The sequence below is a fragment of the Canis lupus genome, chromosome 6 (assembly GCF_003254725.2).
Source record: "Canis lupus dingo isolate Sandy chromosome 6, ASM325472v2, whole genome shotgun sequence".
Lineage (NCBI taxonomy): Eukaryota > Metazoa > Chordata > Mammalia > Carnivora > Canidae > Canis > Canis lupus.
This window is the reverse complement of record NC_064248.1, coordinates 63,169,243-63,190,886: the sequence shown is the minus strand read 5'-3', so window position 1 is coordinate 63,190,886 and position 21,644 is coordinate 63,169,243. Positions and strand designations below refer to the sequence as shown.

Sequence of the window (21,644 nt, the reverse complement as noted above, 5' to 3'; positions counted from 1 at the left end):
TGGGGGAATGAGGAAAATAAGGGATGAGGATTAAAGAATAAGTTTTTCATGATTAGAAAATGATTTTAAAAAGGAAACTGTGCTATGCTAAAAAAAAAAGATTGTCATTAAGTTAAATGACATCTTAAGGAGATACTAAGGTAAATTTAGAATGCAAAACATTTTTTTAAAACAACTGGCCCAGTCCCTTTAAAAAGTTAATGCCATGAAGGGGGGTGGGGGACCAATCTGGAAAACTTGCAGATTCAGATTTTTAAGGTTATGACAAACCAAGTGCAATGTGTTCTCCTTGATTCTAGATTGAAAAAAATTCTGAGGACAAATGGATAATTAAGGAAATTTGAATATGGAATGGATATTATTTTACATTACAGGATTGTTAATTTTCTTAAATGTGAAAATGGTACTATGATTATGTTAGAGAAATCCTTATTTGTAGTATTTAGGAGTATATTTTCACAATGTCTGATTTACTTTGATATATCAATAAAGGGATAGAAGATTGTGCGGATGATCTGATTGCATCTGATTGTGCGGATGTCCATTGATTGCCAGGGTTGATTTGACTGATCTGACTGGCTAGGCAGGTCTCCTCTCCCTCCCTCACAGCTCCATGTAGATACCTCCTAAAGTTGCATGCTGGATTGAAAGGGAAGTCCTTCCCCAATAGAGGAGGACCATTCTTCAGTCAAGGGCATATGAGGCTGCGCTTCTCTGCGAGAACCTCCAAACAAGCTCTCAGGGTCCAACTGTAGGTGAAGGTAGGGTAGTCAAGCTTCCAAGACTTAAGGCACATCCAAATAAGTAATTGCATGTGGCAATCTGCCTTTAAGAAGAGAGAGGGTGAGAAGTAAATAGTATGATGTTAACTTTTGAATCTACATAGTAGGTACTTGAGTATTCATAGTATTATTCTTTTTATTTGTATGTATGTTTAGAATTTTTCATAATAAAATAACAAAAATAGGGGGATCCCTGGGTGGCGCAGCGGTTTGGCGCCTGCCTTTGGCCCAGGGCGCGATCCTGGAGACCCGGGATCGAGTCCCATGTCGGGCTCCCGGTGCATGGAGCCTGCTTCTCCCTCTGCCTGTGTCTCTGCCTCTCTCTCTCTCTCTCTCTCTCTCTCTCTGTGACTATCATAAATAAATAAAAATTTAAAAAAAATAAAATAAAATAACAAAAATATAATATGAATGTCAGATGTTGTCCTTTTGTTAAAATCCTATATTGATTTCCCATTTTGTAAGATGAAGACCTTATAATGGCCTGGAAAAACCTATTTAATTTGTTCCTTGTCCTTTTCATTTTTATCTCTTGCTGATCTCTCTGCTTCAGTCATACTAGCACTCTCTCACCTTAAGACCTTTGCTTTAGAGGTGCCTGGGGGTGGCTCAGTCAGTTAAGCATCTGCCTTCTGCTCAGGTCACAATCTCAAGGTCCTGGGATTGAGCCCCACCAGAACAGGCTCCCTGCTCAGCAGGAATCTGCTTCTCCCTCTACCAGCAACCACCCCCCCCCCAACATGTGCGCTCTCTCTCTCTCTCTCTCTCCCTCTCAAATACATAAAAAATATATATATATTTTAAAAAGACCCGTGCTTTAGCTCTTCTTGGAATTCGTTCCCTCTATATCATCACTTGGAAAATTGTTTCTTCACCTGCATAAGACCTTTTTCATAAGACCTATCTAGACTATTTAAAACTGAAACCTACTTCCCCTTTTATTTTCCCAATTTTCCCCTTTTTTCATAAGACCTATCTAGACTATTTAAAACTGAAACCTACTTCCCCTTTTATTTTCCCAATTTTCCTTACCCTGCTCTACTTATTCTTTTTCTCAGTACTTGCCACTTTCTAATGTACTGTATAAGTTATCAGTGTTTTATATTTATTGCTGATTGTTTATATTCCTCACAGGCCTGGGACTAGTCTGAGGCAAATGAGTGAGTAACTTTCCTTGGGTGCAAAATTTAAGGGGCACACATAAAAAAACTTCCATAAGTAAGATAAATAATACAATATGAGATTTTTTTTTTAATTTTTTTTTTAAATTTATTTATGATAGTCACAGAGAGAGAGAGAGAGAGAGGCAGAGACACAGGCAGAGGGAGAAGCAGGCTCCATGCACCGGGAGCCTGATGTGGGATTTGATCCCGGGTCTCCAGGATCGCGCCCTGGGCCAAAGGCAGGCGCCAAACCGCTGCGCCACCCAGGGATCCCCAATATGAGATTTTTTAAATGAAAAACTGATGCGGGGCACCTGGGTGGCTCAGTGGTTGAATGTATGCTCAGGTCATGATCCCGGGGTCCTAGGAGAGAGTCCCATATTGGGCTTCCCGCAGGGAGCCTCCTTCTCCCTCTGCTTATGTCTCTACTTCTCTCTGTGTGTCTCTCATGAATAAATAAATAAAATATTAGAAAAAAAAATAAAAACTGATGCAAAAAATCCATAATAGCATTTTATATAGAAATAGAATCTAATGGTCCTATGCATAGCCATTTTGGAGCCTGAGGCAAAAGGCAAAAAATATGTGTCCATAAATATACCTTTTAGTGTATTTCTAAATGGTTAATAGTTTTGATAAAAATATTACTGATGAGCTTGCTTTCATGAAAGCCAAGAAAGTAAAATTATAATAAATTCATGTTTCAATATAAATAGAATATTTGAACTCAAAGTAATATTGTGTTAATATATACTTTTAAATTTTTCAGTATTTTTTTCAACTATTTGGTTATTCTGGAAAAAGTTGACCATTAAGTAATATATTTCTCTTTTTAAAAACATGTAATGAGGTTCACATCTCCGGCTCTAATAGTATTAAATTCTCTATTTAAATTTTTGACACTTTGTTTATCATGAAAGTTTTTGCATTGAGTAATTTGGTTTTATTAAATGTTATTTATCTTTATTACTGAGGTTTTGGTACAGCCTTAAATTTTGTACCTGAGGTGAGTGCTTCACTTGCCTCACCCTTCTTGTCCTTATACCTCATTAGAATGTAAAGCTATATACATAGTCAAAGATTTTTGTCTTATTGACTGCGTATTCCTAATGCTTAGACCAGTGCTGGAACATGGTACTCATTTAATAAATATTTGTTAAGGGAATGAATAAACACAAATTCACTATAAATTATTTTACATCACAAAATGCTTCAAAGGCCAAGAAATGTTTTATTAACTATATTTTCTCTGTATTGCCTACTCATTCAACTATGGAATTTATACAACTTTGACTTCTAGTTCATAAACTGTTATAAAAATATTGACAGAACTTACTTGGCTTATAAAAACAGTAAAATATTTAGCTCAAATATTTTTTCTTATTTCTATATATAAAGGATAAGATCATATTAAGTTTTTTGAAGGCTTTGCAAATATTTAATTGTGTATTTATTAAATATAGTATTAGTTGTATAGTGTACTGCTGCTATGAATAGTATAATATAACTAGGGAATTATATTTTAAATGCTCTGGTGTTCAAAATACAACATATGGCAAACTTCACATCAGATCTATACATACATCAAATGTATGGAAATAATTTACTTGGTCTGTAAAAACAACTTGAGCAAAATATTCAGATCAAGAACCAATATTATCTCCTATAAAAATTTCTAATTTCAATGATAGATTATATTCAAAATTTTAAAGTTTTTCTCAGATATTTAATATTACAGAGTATAATCATTTAAATTTTAATATGCAGTTAATAACTTCATTAAACTAAAAGATAAGACCATTTGCTATAATTGTTCTGTTTCTGTTGTAGTCTAAATATTCTTTTAAATAGAAGGATTCTAACTGAGGTTTAACAAAACATTAATAGAAAAGAAAGTGGTATTTATAAGCATAGACAAGCTAAGCTGACAGACATGACCTATATAAGAACTATTTCCTTCCTTATCACCATCAGGAATAGGTTCTTCCTAGAATTCTAGGAAACAAAAATATTTCCCAAACCACTGTTTTCACACTTTTGCAGTTACAGAGAACTAGCAATCATCACCACTATGTTAGGGAGACGATATGTAAAGTATAAGGATTCCACAAGATCACCCCAACATAACTGAGTAGGTAGGGACCAGGGGAGAAGGAAACTATGGTAACCAGAAAACTGATCTTGGTGGTCTGGTACTCTTAGGTCAAGCCACCAAAAGAATACTGTCAGAGATGTTAGGGTATCCTAGAACTACATCTATGACATTGTTTTCTAGTGAGAAGATTGTTTCTAGTGAGATGATGTGCTCCAAGTACTGAGTAGCCAACTAACCAAAATTCTTGCTCTTCATTTTGTTTTTTGTGTTTGTTCATAAGGATACATGTATTCCATGTTTTATTTCTATTCTGTTTATTAAGCTTAAAATTCTAGAGAACATCAGTTGATTTTTTTTAATTTTAAAAGTATTTTAACTGACATTCTTCTCAATTTATTCAGTTGGTGGAACTTCATGTTTTTTATGTCCCTGAAGGATCATGGAACTATAAGCTAAATACCATTTCAATAGAAGTTGTTAACAAATTCATTTCAGCTGGATTTATAAGGCAAGTATTTTGTGGTCATGTTATAATGTGCCTGAAAAAGCAATCTTTTTTTCTGCAGAGAAAAAATGTTTTTTGGAAATTTAAGTTATAAGTGAAAAGCTCTGGTCCATGTAATGATTTTCTAACTTAATACTATCAATAGATAATGCTATATAACAGTTAATAAGTACTGTAGGAACAGGTGTCAGTCATAGTACTGCCACCCAGAAAAAAAGGTATAACTGGTATATTACTATTGTTATACACAAAGAGAATTAAAAGAGAAATTATCTGAAATTAGAAACCTGTTGAAGAGTTGTAAATAGTGGTTAAACAGTATATCTACAATGACTTTTTCATATATGTTGTACATACACTTACATACATGCATATCCTATCTCTTCAGCTCTTCACTCCCATAATACTTTTTTGTTTAGATCTTTTCAGATCACTATATTTAAGATTATAGTTACCCTCCCTTCCCTGCTTTATTTTTCTTTATAGTACTTAGCAGTATCTTATGAATTATCTATTTTTCTTAGTTTATTTTTCTTTCCCATCACTAGATTTGTTAAGTCTGTAAGGGCAGAAATTTTTGTCTCTTTTGTTGATTGCCATATCCCCATCCCTTAGAACAATACTTGACATATAGTGAGTGCTCAATAAATATTTCTTGGTTGAATGAAATATTTAATTTTTCCCCTTAAGATTCTAGAAAAACAAGAACTCAAAACAGTAGCTAAATGATGGCTTTAAATTTTAGATGTTAAGGAGTAAAATATTCCTAATGATGAGCAAGGTTATGGAGTCTGACAATATTTGATTTTCAAAGAAATTTTTAAGCACTAGCTAATCCTGTCAAACTTCCAAAATAGACATCTGTGGCTAAATCATTTTTTATGTATAAAAGTGTATAAATTCTATTATAGCAAAATTTTTTTTAATAATACAGGTTGGAGGTGGATGAGGAAAGTAGACAAGCATTTCCCTTTTCAGCATAGAAAGGACTTTTATATATTTTAGTATATGTGCTGCCGAAGCGAGCACAGAAAGGACTTTTATAAACAGTATTTATTTGCATAATCATTTTATTTTTTTAATTTTCTGAAGTTTTACAAAGTGCTAGGCAATATAAAAACAATATATTAAACTATGATGCATTAAATTGGTATTTATGTTTGAGATAGCTGACTAATGTTATTGAATTTGTGGTATAGCTGAAACCTATTTCATTTTACATTATAAGGCAATGTCATGATATTTCAGAGTATCTCCTCATCTTACTTTACAAGCCCTGAGAGAGCGACTTGGTGAGTTCCTTGGTGAAGATGCTATTGCAGAAAAATTTTTATTTCTGAAATGCATTGGAAATAATCTAGCTGTGGTAAGTTTTCTTATTTTTCCTTTTGATTAAAGAAAAGCATAACTGAACAAATTATGTTTCTTAAATGCTTATCAACTCAGCTTATCAATTCAGCTTCTATTATATGGGATAAGTAATATCAATTATAATGAAATGGAAATATCACTAAATACACAGATTATCAAAAAATGGGTCTTACTGGGATATTATTGGGCACTAAAATGATGGAGATATTTTTGGGTGTGTATTTCCTAGGGAAGAAAAGGAAGACAAAATTAAAATGTGATTATATAAGTAATATGTATTTTTAAATATAAATGAGTGTTTGAAAACTTTTTTTTTGAGAGAGCGTGTGCATGAGCTAGGGGAAGGGGCCAGGGGGTAGGGACAAGGAGAGAGAGAATCTTAAGCAGGTTTCATATTCAGTGTGAGCCTGACACAGGGCTCAATCTCATGACCTGAGCCAAAAATCAAGAGTCAGCTGCTCAACCCACTGAGTTGCCCCCTAAAAACATTTTAAGTAAGTACTTGTGTTCTGGACAAAAATAGATCCTCACTGTTTGCGCCACAGCTAGCCTTTTGGTATGAAATGACAGTACTCTTAACAATTATTTGTTTCAGCTATTATCTGTTGAACACTTCTGTTTGTAGTTTCTGTGTTTTAATGGCAGGATTTTCCAACTAGAGTTTCCCTAGATAAAATTCTTAATCCAGCAAGCCATCAGATCTCAAAGTTTCTGCTTTCTCTTATCTACATAAGGTTTATTTCTTTAATCAAGACTCTCTATATTTAAACAAAAATTCAGTATTTTCCTATTCCACTCTAGTTAGCACATTATGTCATTATTATGACATATGTATTTTTTATGTGATTGTTTAACATCTGACTCTGCTATTAGACTATAACTCCCTGTGAGCAAGGATTGTTTAACATCTGACTCTGCTATTAGACTATGACTCCCTGTGAGCAAGGACTTTTATTTTATTCACTACTGTATTTATAGCCAATGCCTAACAAAGTGTTTAGCACTTAGAGGCATTTAAATGTTTATTGAACAAATTAAATAATGAATGATAATGGAAAAAAGAAAGCATTTCTCTCCAAAGTAGTACTGTAAAGGAATTTGTTACGTAGAATTCTCAGGATCAGCAGCTAAATTTGAAGTTTTTGTCATTTGAATTCTGTTCAGTATGGTAGACTATTAATTTACTCATCTTTAAAATTTTCTTAAACAAGAGAGAAAAAGAACAATTCTTAGAACTTTTTGTTCTTTTTCATAATATCTAAAATACCAAATATCAGACACAGAATCCTAAGTTGGAAGGGACCTTAATAAGGATAATTTAAATCAACTTCTAAAGTTCTTCTAATATTTTATTATTTTCAAGAAATTTTTATTGATGTTTCTCTCTAAACAAAATGAGAAAAAAGGGGATCCCTGGGTGGCTCAGCAGTTTAGCGCCTGCCTTTGGCCCGGGGCGCGGTCCTGGAGTCCCGGGATCGAGTCCTGCGTTGGGCTCCCGGCGTGGAGCCTGCTTCTCCCGCCTCCTGTGTCTCTGCCTGTCTCTCTCTCTATGTCTATCATAAATAAATAAATAAATAAATAAATAAATAAATAAATAAATAAATAAATAAACAAACAAACAAACAAACAAACAAACACAAACAAATAAATAAATCTTTAAAAAAAATGAGAAAAAAGAATTGGAAATCGATTCTGCCCTTAAAGAATATTCACTGTAGTGCTCCTCCTGTGTCTCTGCCTGTCTCTCTCTCTATGTCTATCATAAATAAATAAATAAACAAACAAACAAATAAATCAATCTTAAAAAAATTGAGAAAAAAGAATTGGAAATCGATTCTGCCCTTAAAGAATATTCACTGTAGTGTTGAAGAGAAAATACATAAATAATTAAAATAGCATATTTTGTACATTCAGAAGAAGAAAGATTACTTTCAGCAGAAGAAGAGGAGAGGTAGAGAACTTTGAAGAAAAAATGATACTCAGTTTGGATCTTGAAAGATAAATATTTGATCTTGCAAAGATGTGGGTGGGAAAGCTTTCTGAGCATATAGAATGAGCACAGAAGTAGAAAAACAGACAGCTGTTTTGTAGAAAAAGTAGATGGTTCCTTTTTTACTGTAACATGGTCTGAAAAGGAATAGTAGAGAACAAATTGTAAAATCATTTGTTGGAGGTCTTGAATGCCAGATTAATGAGTATTGTTTCTGAAGCATTGACGTTTTTTGAGTAAAAGATGACATGATGAGGGTCTTAAGAGACTAGAGGCAAGGATTTTAACTTTTGCAATGGTTAGGTCAGAGATATGGAGGACCTAACAAATAGGCTCCTTCTCACATTTCCTCTACCACTATTTTTCTCCTTGGTTCTCCATTTGAAACACAAAAATCTTTGGTCCCTCAAATACAGCAAACTCCTTTCTGATTTATGTTCTTTACACTTGCGAAAATTACTTCCCCATGATTTCAAATAGCTTGCTTTTTCTTTTAGATCTCAGGTTCAATTTTTATCTTTTTAAAAGGGCCTTCTCTGACTACCTAGTTTTTAGATATTCTTTCTCTTACACTAATCTCTATTATGTCACTTTTTTGTTTTCGTAAATCACATATCACTATCCTAAATCATGTTTATTTAACCTCTGTTCTCCTAAGTAGGAATAAGCTACATAAAGCAAGGACTTTGCCTTGTTTACCATTGTATCTCCCACCATATAGAATACTGCCTGACTCATAGTATGCCCTCAGTATTTGTTGAAAGGATAGATGGATGGACGGATGAATAAGAAATGAACTCTTTGGGTTGTATATTTAGGAAATAGAGTTTATAACATTGGACTCTGGAACCAGATTATCTGATTTTGAATCCCAATTTGGAATATGCCTAGTTATAAAATTATAGGCAAGTTATTTAATTTCTTTCCTCAATCCTTTTGTCTGTGAACTATATATGTGCCTTTCACATAGAATTGTGGAGATTAACTAAGCTAATATATGTAAAGCACTTAGAATAGTGCTTGGCATATAGTGAGTCCATGCAAGTGATAGCCATAATTATTACTACCAAATGACATGGAATCTCTTTTACGTTTTGTACAGTGAGTAGAAATAGGATTATATTTTAAGTTTCTAGACTCTAGCCTTAATTATCAGCTTTAGATTTGATTTTTATGTCACAGCTATGTGCCTTCTACAAAAAAGGAATAAAAATAATTGAAAACATAAAAAATCTTTATTTTTTTGTCATTTATTCTAGGTGAAGGCAAAACAAGAATCGGAACTGAAACTCAAATCATTTGCTCCTCCATATGTATGTAATGTGATGTTTTAAACTTATGTTAATTTTTAACTTACTGTATTTTAAATTACAAACTAATTTTTTAAATTTCCTATATGTTTTAGGCTCTTCAACCAGAATTATATTTGCTTCCTATAATGGATCATTTAGGAAATATTTATTCAGCATCAACTGTCTCTTTAGATGGGCGGCAGACTAATAATGGTGTTGCTAAGGCTGATGGAATAATCCACAGACCACTTAGTGTAACTCTGTTGAAGGAAGAACCTGGAACAGATCCCAGTTTTTTAGTAAACACTTTGAAAGAGCTTCTTAACAAGAATCAGGAAGAAGGTGATTTCAACTGGATGGGAAAAACAAAGAGGTTATTATAGTACATTTTAGTAGTCAGGCCCCTGAGCAAATTCTGGCAAATCTGGCCTTACAAATGTGGCAGTATAAAAGGAAAGCTCAATTCCATTTTTTAAAAATAGTTTCATCAAGTGAGAGAAAGGAAAGAATTTAAGTACTATGTTAAAAAACAAAATACTTGGGGATCCCTGGGTGGCGCAGCGGTTTGGCGCCTGCCTTTGGCCCAGAGCACGATCCTGGAGACCCGGGATCGAATCCCACGTCGGGCTCCCTGTGCATGGAGCCTGCTTCTCCCTCTGCCTCTGTCTCTGCCTCTCTCTCTCTTTCTCTCTCTCTGTATGACTATCATAAATAAATAAAAAAATTTAAAAAAAATAAAAAAAATAACAAAATACTTAAATATACTTAAATAAGCTCTACTACCTTCTTTTATAATAGTTTCAGATAAAGTTAAGGTTAAAAAAGAAAGGAAATGATTACTGCATCGAACATTGGTATTATTATAAGCGAGAAGAATCTTAGCCACAAAGATAAGTAGCAAACCAAATCAAAACAACTGTAATGCTGGTAGACATTTGTATTTCAAAGAATCATAATTTATATGATTATATTTATCAGTGTACTGATAGTTCAGTTCTTAAAAAGTGATAGATAATTAAATAAAACTAAACATACAAATAAAGCTGGAGCTATATTCTAAGAACCTCCTGAAAAAATATTGCGTAAGAAAATAAATGTGTGATGGGAAAGCAAAAATAACTCCAACTAATAATATCAATTACGACTGCAAAATATACATGTTTTCAACCAATTGCATTTTTCTCCACCTTCAATTATAGCTGTTCTTACATTCTAAGTTTATGCTATATCCAGTGATAATTCAAACTTAGCTCCTTCTTTATTTTTAGATGCGTTTAGTGTTTACCTTTCTGAGGTGTTTTACTATTTCTAATGAGACATGTGGATGAGATCTACCTGTTTTATTTGATGTCAGTGAGATGCTCAGTGAGATTTTGGTTTATGGCTTGTCTTTTTATTATCTTTATGATTATTTTGATGAAAGAAGTTCTTAAATTTTGTCAACATGTCCTAACAATTACAAGGATTGTGTTGACATCTTCAACACTTTGTCAGTTTTGCTTTATGTATTTTGAAGCTGTTATTAAATGCATGCACATTTAGGATTATTATGTCTTCTTGATGAATTGCTCCCAATGTGATTATGTTTCTCATTATTTCTGGTAGTAGTCTTTATTTTAAAGTTTAGTGAGCCTGGTATTAGTATAGTCACTTGAGCTTTCTTTTGATTAGTGTTTACAAGGTATATCTTTCTCCATGCCTTTATCTATTACTGAATATCCAAAGTGGGTTTCTTGTAGACAGCATATATTTAGGTCTTACTTTTTAGCCGTTTGACAATCTGTGCCTTTTACTAGGAGTATTTAGACCATTTACATTCGATGTAATTATTGATGTGGTTGGTTTTAAATCTACCACCTTGCTATTTGTTTTTTTTGTCTCTTCTGTCTTCTTAGTTTCTCCATTTTCTTGCCTTTTCCTGGATTGAAAAGTTTTTTATGATCCACTTTTATCTCTACTATTAGCTCACTATTTCTTATTTTAGAAAACCTTCAGTGGTTGCTATAGGGTAGAGGTCATCAAATACCTATATTTATACTTTTTAAAAATCTTTTTTTAAGTAATTTCTACACCCAATATGGAGCTCGAACTCACACCCCAAGATCAAGAGTTGCTTGCCCCACTGACTGAGGTATCCAGGCACCCCTATTGTATTTTATTTTAATCCATGCCCTCTATGGCTTTTTAAAATAAATAACTTTTATTGGAAGACAGCCATACCATTAATTTACATATTTTCAATGACTATCTTTATACTATAATGATAGACTTGAGTAGTTGTGACAAAGACCAAATGGTCCATGAGCCTGAGATATTTAGTATCTAGCCCTTTAAGAAAAAGCTTACTGAGTCTTGCTCTAAGCTACACATTATACACCTTTAAATTTGAAGTCTACTTTCAAATAGTATACAACTCCATATATAAGATAAGAACCATATAGCAGTGGTGCTGTTGTCATACATTTTCCTTCTGAGTATAACTCCACAGTACATATTTACTTTATAATGTCAGTTATCTTTTAAAGAAATTAAAAGTAGGGGGAAAGTGACTTTTTATATTTAGGAGAGCTTCCCCCCTCCCTCCCCAGTGGTAGTAAAACAATGCTTTGTATCAGTGCATGATCCTGGGCCCAAGATGATCCTTACAGCTTTCACTTCTACCCTTTCTTTAGGCTTTACCTATGCCTGATGATGAGAGGGTTTCCTACCGCTTCTCTAGTGATAAACTTTTCAAAGGTAATATTGTTGGGAGGAGAGTCACCTGCTCTTCCTTTTAGAGCAGTTTTTTGTTTTGTTTTGTTTTGCCTCTATGCCTTTTCAAGGGCCAGTAGGTTTTTGCATGGGTTCTAAGATAGGGGAGTTTCCTGTTTCTTCCCCCAGGGGCTTAAGACTTTCGCTTTGTGTGAAAGAATAGTGTTGAGAAGGATGGGGTTTCATACCTCTGTGCCAATCACTGATGGCTCTTTCAGGTCTCCTCTACCTCCAGTCTTTCCTATAAGTATGATATAGGCACATAGAAAGGAGCTTGCTATTAAGTATTGACTTCTGTTTGTGTCTGAGGATCCCAGAGATTCCAAACTATACTGATAGCCTACATTGCCCTTTAGAATTCCTTAAGATATTAGCTGTCTTCTTATTGTAATAGTAGTACCCCTTCCTCCTGTGCTCAGCCAAGGATGAAACAATTAGTTTTCACCTAGGAGGGAACTGGAAATCAGTACCTTGCAACTATCATTCTCTGATGAGTTCAAGAAAAGTTATTATTTTATAGTTTATTTACCTTTTTCTCTTTATTCAAGTGGGAGCACTAGTTTCATCTTTTTATAATCCTATGCAGAAATGGAACTGCAGTTCTTAAATTTTAATATAATCAAATTTATTTGGCATTTTCATTTATGGGTAGTGTTATTTGTCTTTTTAAAAAATTCCTTTTCTACCCTGAGATCATGTATTATCTTTCAAACATTTTATGGTTTGCTTTTCCAACATAGTTTATCAACGTATCCAGGAACTAATTTTTATATGTTATATGAGATAAAGTTCCTTAATTTCTTTTCCATATGTACTCTTCCCATTTGTCGATTATTGTGCAATTTCTTAAAAATGCCAAATTACTCTTTTGTGGTACATGAGAATGCAAGATATCTGAGGTCTAACATTATATTATCAAATATAGCTGGTAATTGCATAGTATGTTTTACAAATCCTTTAATGAAGGAGAAAAAGAATAATGCTTTACCCATTTCCATATCAAAATGGGTATTCCCTCTTATTAGTTATCATCTGTTCCTTACCATGGGTCCATGCAACACATCCATACATTTTTATGCCTCAACTTTAACGTGTTTAATACTTGACTCCATTGTTGCCCCAAACTAGTATACTTTCTTGACTTCTATGGTTTCATCATTCCTCCAATTGTTCAGACGTTGAGTTTTGAAATATTCCTCACTGTAAAATAATAGATTCTTAGAGTAAAGGAACCTTGAAAAACATCTTGTAGCCTCCTTGCTTATAATCTGCTTTCCAGTATATTCTCCAGAGTGTAGTCAGCATTATTCTTCTTGTTACAGGCTGGATTATTTATCTCCCTGCTTGAAAATCTTTGAAAACTCACTGATTACTAGTTAAAGCCTAGTTCTTTAAGATGGCATAGACAACCCTTTGTACTCTGACTTTAAACCCAGGGTTGCAAATATTTGGCCATGCAGATTGTTCACTGCCAAATTCCAGAAGGCTTCCTTTACTTAGATCATGATATGAATGGAGCTTTCAGGATTTGCTTAATGTGGTAGTTGATTCAGTAACTTTTAGTTATTATTAGTTACTACTACTACTACTACTACTACTACTACTACTACTACTACTATAGTTTGGGGGTAGAAAGGGAGGATGAAATACCATAAAGTACAACTGGAGAGATAGGTAGGGACTTGAACTTGAAGAGCCTTGGTTCCAAAACTAAAGAAGTTTTAGGCAGTGGGAAGCCATTTGAGCTTGTGTTTGTTTCTTCCAAGTTTTTATTTAAATTCCAGTTAGCTAACATGCAGTGCAATATTACTCTCAGGAGTAGAATTTAGTGGCTTATCATTTATATATAATACCCAGTGCTCATCACAAGGGGTCTTCTCAATACCCATCACCATTTGGGACCCCTGGGTGGCTCAGTGGTTGAGCATCTGTCTTCGGCTCAGGTCATGATCCTGGGGTCCTGGGATCAAGTCCCACATCGGGCTCCCCACAGGGACCCTGCTTCTCCCTCTGCCTATGTCTCTGCCTCTGTGTGTGTGTGTCTCGCATGAATAAATAAATCTTAAAAAAAAATACCCATCACCATGTAACCCATCCCCCTACCAGCTCCCCTCCTGTAACTCTCAGTTTGTTCTCTATAGCTAAGTCTGTTCTATGGTTTGTTTGCTCCCCCCCCCCATTATCATCTGTTTCATTTCTTTTTTTTTTTTCATTTCTTAAATTCCACATATGAGTGAAATCATAGGGTATTTGTCTTTCTCTGACTGACTTGTTTCACCTAGCATAATACACTCCAGCTCCATTCACATTGTTGCAAATGGCAAGATTTCATTCTTTTTCATGGCTAAGTAATATTCCAGTGTACATGCACACACACGCACACACACACACGCCCCACAGCTTCTTTATCCATTCATCAGTCAATGGACATTTGGGTTCTTCCTATAGTTTGGCTATTGTCGATAATGCTGCTATAACCATCAGGGTGCACGTGTTCCTTCGAACCAGTATTTTTGTATCCTCTAAATCAATTCCTACTAGTACAATTTCTGGATCATAGGGTAGTTCTATTTTTAACTTTTTGAGGAACCTCTGTACTGTCTTCCAGAGTGGCTGCACCAGTTTGCATTCCTACCAACAGTGTAAGAGGGTTCCCCTTTCTCCACATCCTTGCTAACATTTATTTCCTGTGTTGTTGATTTTAGCCATTCTGAGAGGTGTCACTTTGGAAAAGTGTCTATTCATGTCTTCTGCCCATTGCTCAACTGGATTATTTCTTCTTTGGGTATTGAGTTTGATAAGTTCTTTATACATTTTGGATACTAACCCTTTATCAGATCATGTCATTTGCAAATATCTTCTTCCATTCCAAAGGTTGCCTGTTAGTTTTGTTGATTGTTTCCTTCACTGTGCTGAAGTTTTTTTATCTTGATGAAGTCCCAGTAGTTCATTTTTGCTTTTCCCTTGCCTCCAGAGACATATCTAGTAAGAAGTTGCTATGGATGACATCAGAGAAGTTGCTGCTTGTGTTCTCTAGGATTTTGATGGTTTCCTGTCCCACATTTAGGTCTTTCATCCATTTTGGATTTATTATTATGTATGGTGTAAGAAAGTGGTCCAGTTTCATTCTTCTGCGTGTTGCTGTCCAGTTTTCCCAATACCATTTGTTGAAGAGACTGTTTTTTTTCCACTGAATATTTTTTCCTGCTTTATTTTATCGGGAGTAATATGATTGTACTTCAATTCTGGAAGAACAACTTAGGCTGCATTATGGATAATTGACTGAAGTAATAAAGACCTGAACAGTGAAATGCAGTGGAACAGAAATCAGAACTTGAAGTCAAGAGACTCCTGAGGATTGGGTACTGTTCTGGGTGCTTTATCTGTACTCTGCCATCTTAGAGATAAGCAGGTTAGAGAAATAACACCTGCTTGACAGTGCCAGGATTTAAACTCCTGTGTGTTTGACTAAAGCCCATGCTTTATTCACAATACTGCTAGAGTCATACTGAACTTTTTTCAAAAGTGTATAGACCTGCTTTCTTTATGCTATTAAATTGCATAGGTATTGAATGATGCAGTCATCATGCTCTAAACTGTTACTAGGAATGGGGTACATGTGCCATATATCCCTATTAGAATTACTCAGAATCTGCTGAATTTTGCATTGTTATTTCTTTCTTTGGGTGGATGGGTAGGGGGTGGTATTTTATTATTACCTTTTAAACAGCTGATATATCTGGGGTTTGTTCATTTTGCATCAAATATATCCCTTAGAAAATCTCTATTTATTGTTCTTGAAAGACTATTTCAAATGCACCAGCTAGAAAATGTAGCAGCTAGACAAAAATTAAATAAGTATGGGCTTGAAGTTGCAAAATTTTGTGGCAGCCTTTGTAAATTATTTTTCAATTACTAACATGACTCAATAATTGTTTTTCTAAATTAAAAAATGTGATTTATCCAAGGGAAAAATATCTGCATTAACACTGCCAGGTTCATGGATCTTTTGTTCATATAGATCATATAGAACATTAATGTTAACATTTTAAAGACATCATATAGTTTTCCTATATGGGGTAATTTTGTTAAAGTGAAGGGACATTTTATTTTAAGATTTTATTTATTCATGAGAGACAGAGAAGCAGAGACATAGGCAGAGAAAGAAGCAGGATCCTGTGGGGAGCCTGATGCAGGGACCCCGGGATCATGACCTGAGCCAAAGGCAGACGCTCAACCATTGAGCCATCCAGTGTCCCTGAAGGGAGATTTTATAAGTAGAAATGTATGTGAGATAACATGATATTATATGCTCTGTATGTGTACCAGCATTTTCCAGACAAGTTTCCTCAGTACAATTTCAAATATGCCTTTCAAAGGCAAAAGCTTTCTGAAGACAATGACGTTTGAGTAAAACCCAACTTACCCCCCATCTTGGAGATTCACATTTTACATAAAAACTGAAATCTGGGCAGTCCCAGTGGCTCAGCAGTTTAGTGCTGCCTTCAGTCCCGCATCAGGCTCCCTGCATGGAGCCTGTTCCTCCCTCTGCCTGTGTCTCTGCCCCTCTCTCTCTCTCTCTGTCTCTTATGAATTAATAATAATAATAATAATAATAAACAGAAATCCTGCAGGTGTGTGTGTATGTGTGTCTGTATGGTTGTCTTCCTGGTAGGATTCCCTAATTCGTTTTTTCCCAAACTGAATTGACCAAAGAATTCTTCACATAAAGCACTTCTTGAAATTCACTTTGGAAAGTGTTGCGTTATATCATGCATAGTAGAGTTTATAGAGCTTCTGAAACACAGGACAAGATTACAGTAGGTACATATATATACATACTTGTACAAAGTTTTATTTTACTATTTATGTATTTATTATGAACTTTATTTGCCATGGATGAACAGGAACATCGGCTGGGGGAAAAGTTACTCCAAAAGAAAAACAGACTGGAAAAGCTCATACTGGAAATTCTGAAATTCCAGGACCATTGGAAGAATCCAGTAGTGATTATTTTAGCAACAAAAAAAGGTAATTAGAATAGATGTTGATTATACATATCATTAGTCTAAACTACAAGAAAGAGTGAGGTATCCAGGGTACTGTTAAAAGGATTTCTAATTAGAACAAACATATGAGTAAAATTAATGATATTTTTGATTAAAATTGCCTTGACTCTAATCTCCCGTTATTATATATGGAATTTTCATTCCTCTCCAATATAATGAATAATTTATCACCTAAATTTATTTCTGTACTTCTTTTGTCATCAGAGGCAGCCTAATGACAGAAAAATTTGTCTTTGCCTTTCTTACAATTAACTTTTCTGCCTCACTTATATTCTTGGTTATGGATAAACTAGCCAGTATGCTTGAATTTCATATGGAATCATTTCATTCAAAATTATAGTACTTAGACAACAGTTTTGCATATAGTCTTTTGAAATATAGATGAGGGATTTTATAAACAATCATTCGCAAAAGAACTATAAATATATTTCCAAAATTTTTATTTTACTTTGCTATAGACATTGTAATGGGATTTGAATTTAGGTGTAATATAAAATGATTTTATTACTCATATTAAATGTAGCTTATATTGATCATTAATGAGTTTGAAAGATAATATGCTAATGGTCTCAGGCTTTTTAAGGTTTTAATGTAAAATCTATGTTTATAGAATGTCAAATAAGATATATAAAATGTGAAAAGCTAATATGCATAATCATTTTTTTAATATGACTTTCAAATATGTCATTCCCTCTAAGTCCATTTCTTTGGAAAAATGAAGATGATAGAGTTAATCTCATTAGAACAGAGGACAATCAGGTATGATTTTAAGTTTTTTGTTTTTTGAGCTTTTTTTTTTTTTTTTTAAGATTTTATTTATTTATTCATGAAAGAGAGAGAGACAGAGGAGAAGCAGGCTCCTCGCAGGCTCCCTAATGCAGGACTTGATTCCTGGACCAGGAATCACGTCCTGAGCTGAAGGCATTCAACCACTGAGCCACCCGGGGTCCCAAATTTTTTGTTTAAATACAGTGTTGCAACAATATTCATACTGAAATTGGAACAAAACTGCAGCTTAAAATGTTTTAAGTTTTTGAACCTTAGAGGTTAGAGGATGGGAGATAAGCCTCAAGAAAATTCAGGAGCCTACCAATTCAGTGAAATTTTTGGGTGTTCCATGGTATGGGTGGGACATGTTGAGGTATCCCTTTTAAAATGAAAGCCAGGTTTGTATATCTTGCCCCAGTTATCACTGAGAATGATTCATTTCATGAACCTCTTTGGAATTTGGAGTAAGATTGCTGCATTTGGATATGCTCCTTTAGTCCTTTTTTTTTTTTTTTTTTTTTTGTACTTGCTTCAGCAGCACATGTACTAAAATAGTCTGTTTGTTTGTTTGTTTATTTATTTATTTATTTATTTAATCAAGTAATCTAAGAGTGCCAACTTTGGGCCCAAAGCAAGAGAATGTTCAAAAGCCGATCTGAGAGGCATTGCAAGCAGTGTTGCCATTTGTGTTTTAACATCCAACTCATGTAGTGCTGCCTCATGTGTAGTAGATTGGGAGGCTGAATGGAGTCTGAGATCAGCTTTGGTAGGAGAATCACAGCTCAGAGTCCTTGCATTTTAGAGCAAAAGGCACACCATCTTCAGCAAATAATTGATCTGTTGTTGCTGAATATTAATAAAATATGCTATCTTCATGCTTTAAGATTTTTGTCAGTCTAGTAAGATGCTTAATGCTATCAGTGATTTGAATAATTTACCAGATTATCCATAAATTTAACGATGTTTTAATATTTTTATGCACTCCATTTTGGTAACTTTTTTTTTTTTTTCATTTTGGTAACTTTTTGAAAGTACCTTTTCAACGGTTTCTTCTGGGTTGTTTGCTATATGCTTTTGATTGACATAAGTTTTTTAAATACTCTAGAGATGTTTCTTTGATGCTTATGTATGTTGCAGGTATCTTCCCCTACTTTATGCCTTGTCTATAGTCTACCTTGCTGGATGGGTAGACTATAGACATGCCTTAGGTATTCCATATCTTTATTTTTTCCCCACATTCTCTTGCTGTGTCTTAGATTAATAATGGTATATTAGAATTTCCTATTATTTGTGTGTTACTGTCTATCCTTACATCCCTTGTGGTTCTGATTTAGATTTATATGTGTTACTTGGCACAAAGTTGTTCTTATGTGAATACTAGAATCACTTTTGTACATTTTTTACTCATTTAATACTTTTTTTTTTTGGCCATTCTCCTTTTAATTGCATATCAAGATACTAACCTTTCTTTTTTTATATATTTATTTAGTGTACCCTCATCTTCCTTTCCCACCTTTTTTCCAGCCTTTCTGAATTGCTTTGTTTTAGATATGTCTTTTATGTACAGCCTAGATAGAGTTGGGTTTTGCCTTGTGAAGCAGTCTGAAATACTTTTCATTTAGTAGGTGAGTTATGTCAACTTATATTACTGATAGGACTGATGTGTTTGACTTGAGATTTGTCATTTTATTTTATATTATAGTTTCTGTGGTTTATTTGTACTTCCCCCTCCCCTCCTCATTTTTAGGAAGGTTGTATTTTTGCTCTAGCATTTACCTTTATATTAATACATGTGTGCTAGTATTCTTAGTCTCCCTTTTTCCTTTTTTAAAAATTTATGCTTCCTCTTTTGTTACCTCTAAAATTATCATGACTCCTACCTGTTATATTCATGGCCATCAAAACAATCTTTCTCCTCTCATGTATTTTTAGTTGTGTTATTTCTACTGTGTCAAAGAATATAACATTCTTATACCATACTTCTAGTCTTACCCCCTCACCTTTGTTTTAGTCTCGTCTGTAATTAAATATGTTCAACACCTACTGCCAGTTCTTTTGCAGAAGATTTTTCAATCATCTCTTGGTTGGATTAAGCTCAATTTAAAAAAGCACCTAGCTACAATACTCAATACAATATTTTGTCTAGAGCAAAGTTAAGCAAACTAGGGCTTACAGTTTTGTGAGGTCTTGGACCTAAGAGTGTTTTCTACATTTTTAAGGAATTGAAAAAAAAGAAGAATCGTGACAGAGACCATATGTGGCCTGCAAAGCCTAAATTATTTACTCTCTGGCCCTTTAGAAAATTTTTTAATCCTTGCTGTAGAGTTTTGATACCTGAAGGATTGCTTGATTGGATATCACATCCTTGGCTTACATCTTTTTACCCTTTGGTTTCTTTGAAATGTTGCTCTACTGGTATCTTGTTTGACATGTTACTAGTAAGTGTGACGCCTGTTTTTTTTTTGTTTTTTTTTTTTGTAAAGTAGCTCAAGTGCATTTGTCCAGAAGGCCAGAGGATTCCTTAAATGTGTACTAGTTTTACCAAGTTGTATCTCAGTTGAGAACTCTAGGTCAGGTTTTCCTGGGTACAAAGTGAATCCTTGAAGTGTGAAAATCGGGACTTCTTTATTTCAGGAATATTTACCAAAATGATAATTTCAGAAAACAATTTAGATAGCAAATCCATTCTATTTTCTTTTTTTCTTCTTTAGCTTTTACATATCTTATTTTTTCTAAGTAATGTTATACAATAGATATAATAAATACTATTGTGTTTCATTTTCTTTGCTTCTTTTATTTGTATTCTCCACTATCCATTTTTTGACCATATTTCCTTCTTGGATGTTTGCTAATCTGTTCATTTCTGAGAAAATGTTTTTTCTTCCTTTCTTCAGTTTAGCCAACTTTCATTTCACGTCTTCCTGTTATTTTTCCTATTTTATTCTGAGTTTTAAAATTACTGATTTATTGTGTTTGTTGGTATCTGCAAATGTTTGCTTAATTATATTTAACCTATACTGGAAGTAATTGTTAAATTTTTCTCTGCCTCATGGCTGCCTGTTTTATTTTGTTTTAGTTCTTAGTTTTGAGGGTTTTAAAAAGTAAATTTGTGTGGATGCTAGATCATTTTATTGATATTGTTCATGTTTCTTTGTTTTGGATTTTTTTCATATAAGTAGTAACAGGTGTTCTTATAAAGGAACAGGGAGTGGTGGTTGCTGGTTTCTTTTGCTTCTTAGATCAGGAGCTCCCTCATCTGTTGATATAGTGAAATGCAGCTATTTATTTATTTTTAAATAAATGGGGTCTTTAGTGTCTGTTTCCTTTGAATTCTCTTCTACTAATTTAATTTGGCAGAGCTATTATCTTGACCACTTTCTTCTTTCTCTTACCACCTTCTTTTCTATTTGCCCCAAGCAAATATCTCTTCCATAGTATTTTTTATCTCTCCTAGAAGCTGTTTCCCATCATTACCACCTCTGGCTCCCTGCATTTTATAATCTTTCTCTTTTGGCCACCTCATCAAAAGTGCTCTGACTACAAGATCTTATCCTTACTCTCAGTATTTCTTCTATGCATGTGGAGCCTTCTTCTTCTAGACTAAATTGTGATTGATGTTTATTGTGTTATCTTTGTATAGCAGTCTCTAAATCACAGCCCACATCTGTTTGGAGGCGGGCTCCAGAGCACACTCTGATGGCCTAGGATGTTTACTTCCCCACTAATATGTAAATTAAAGTATGTGTAAATTAAAGGATTCTGTATCCTAGTTATGCTATAGATATAAATTATGGGTAATTTTATTTGTTTCCCTTTTATAGTAATTGGGAGGATAAATGGAGAGATAGAAACTTAGGT

General features: G+C 34.0%; 1 protein-coding gene across 6 annotated transcripts in view; it reads left to right on the top strand.

The window, feature by feature from the left end:
• Window positions 1-21,644, top strand: part of SPATA1 (spermatogenesis associated 1) — a 52,529-nt gene that overhangs the window by 17,544 nt on the left and 13,341 nt on the right. For all 6 annotated transcript variants that reach the window (XR_007411549.1, XR_007411551.1, XR_007411552.1 and 3 more), the window contains 6 exons: window positions 4,442-4,548; window positions 5,794-5,911; window positions 9,166-9,219; window positions 9,312-9,540; window positions 16,857-16,980; window positions 17,717-17,777. Coding sequence is in view for 1 of the 6 variants with exons in the window: in XM_049111751.1 (XP_048967708.1) it covers window positions 4,442-4,548; window positions 5,794-5,911; window positions 9,166-9,219; window positions 9,312-9,540; window positions 16,857-16,980; window positions 17,717-17,777 (693 nt within the window). In the remaining 5 variants the exon portion in view is untranslated. The remainder of the gene's footprint in view (window positions 1-4,441; window positions 4,549-5,793; window positions 5,912-9,165; window positions 9,220-9,311; window positions 9,541-16,856; window positions 16,981-17,716; window positions 17,778-21,644) is intronic.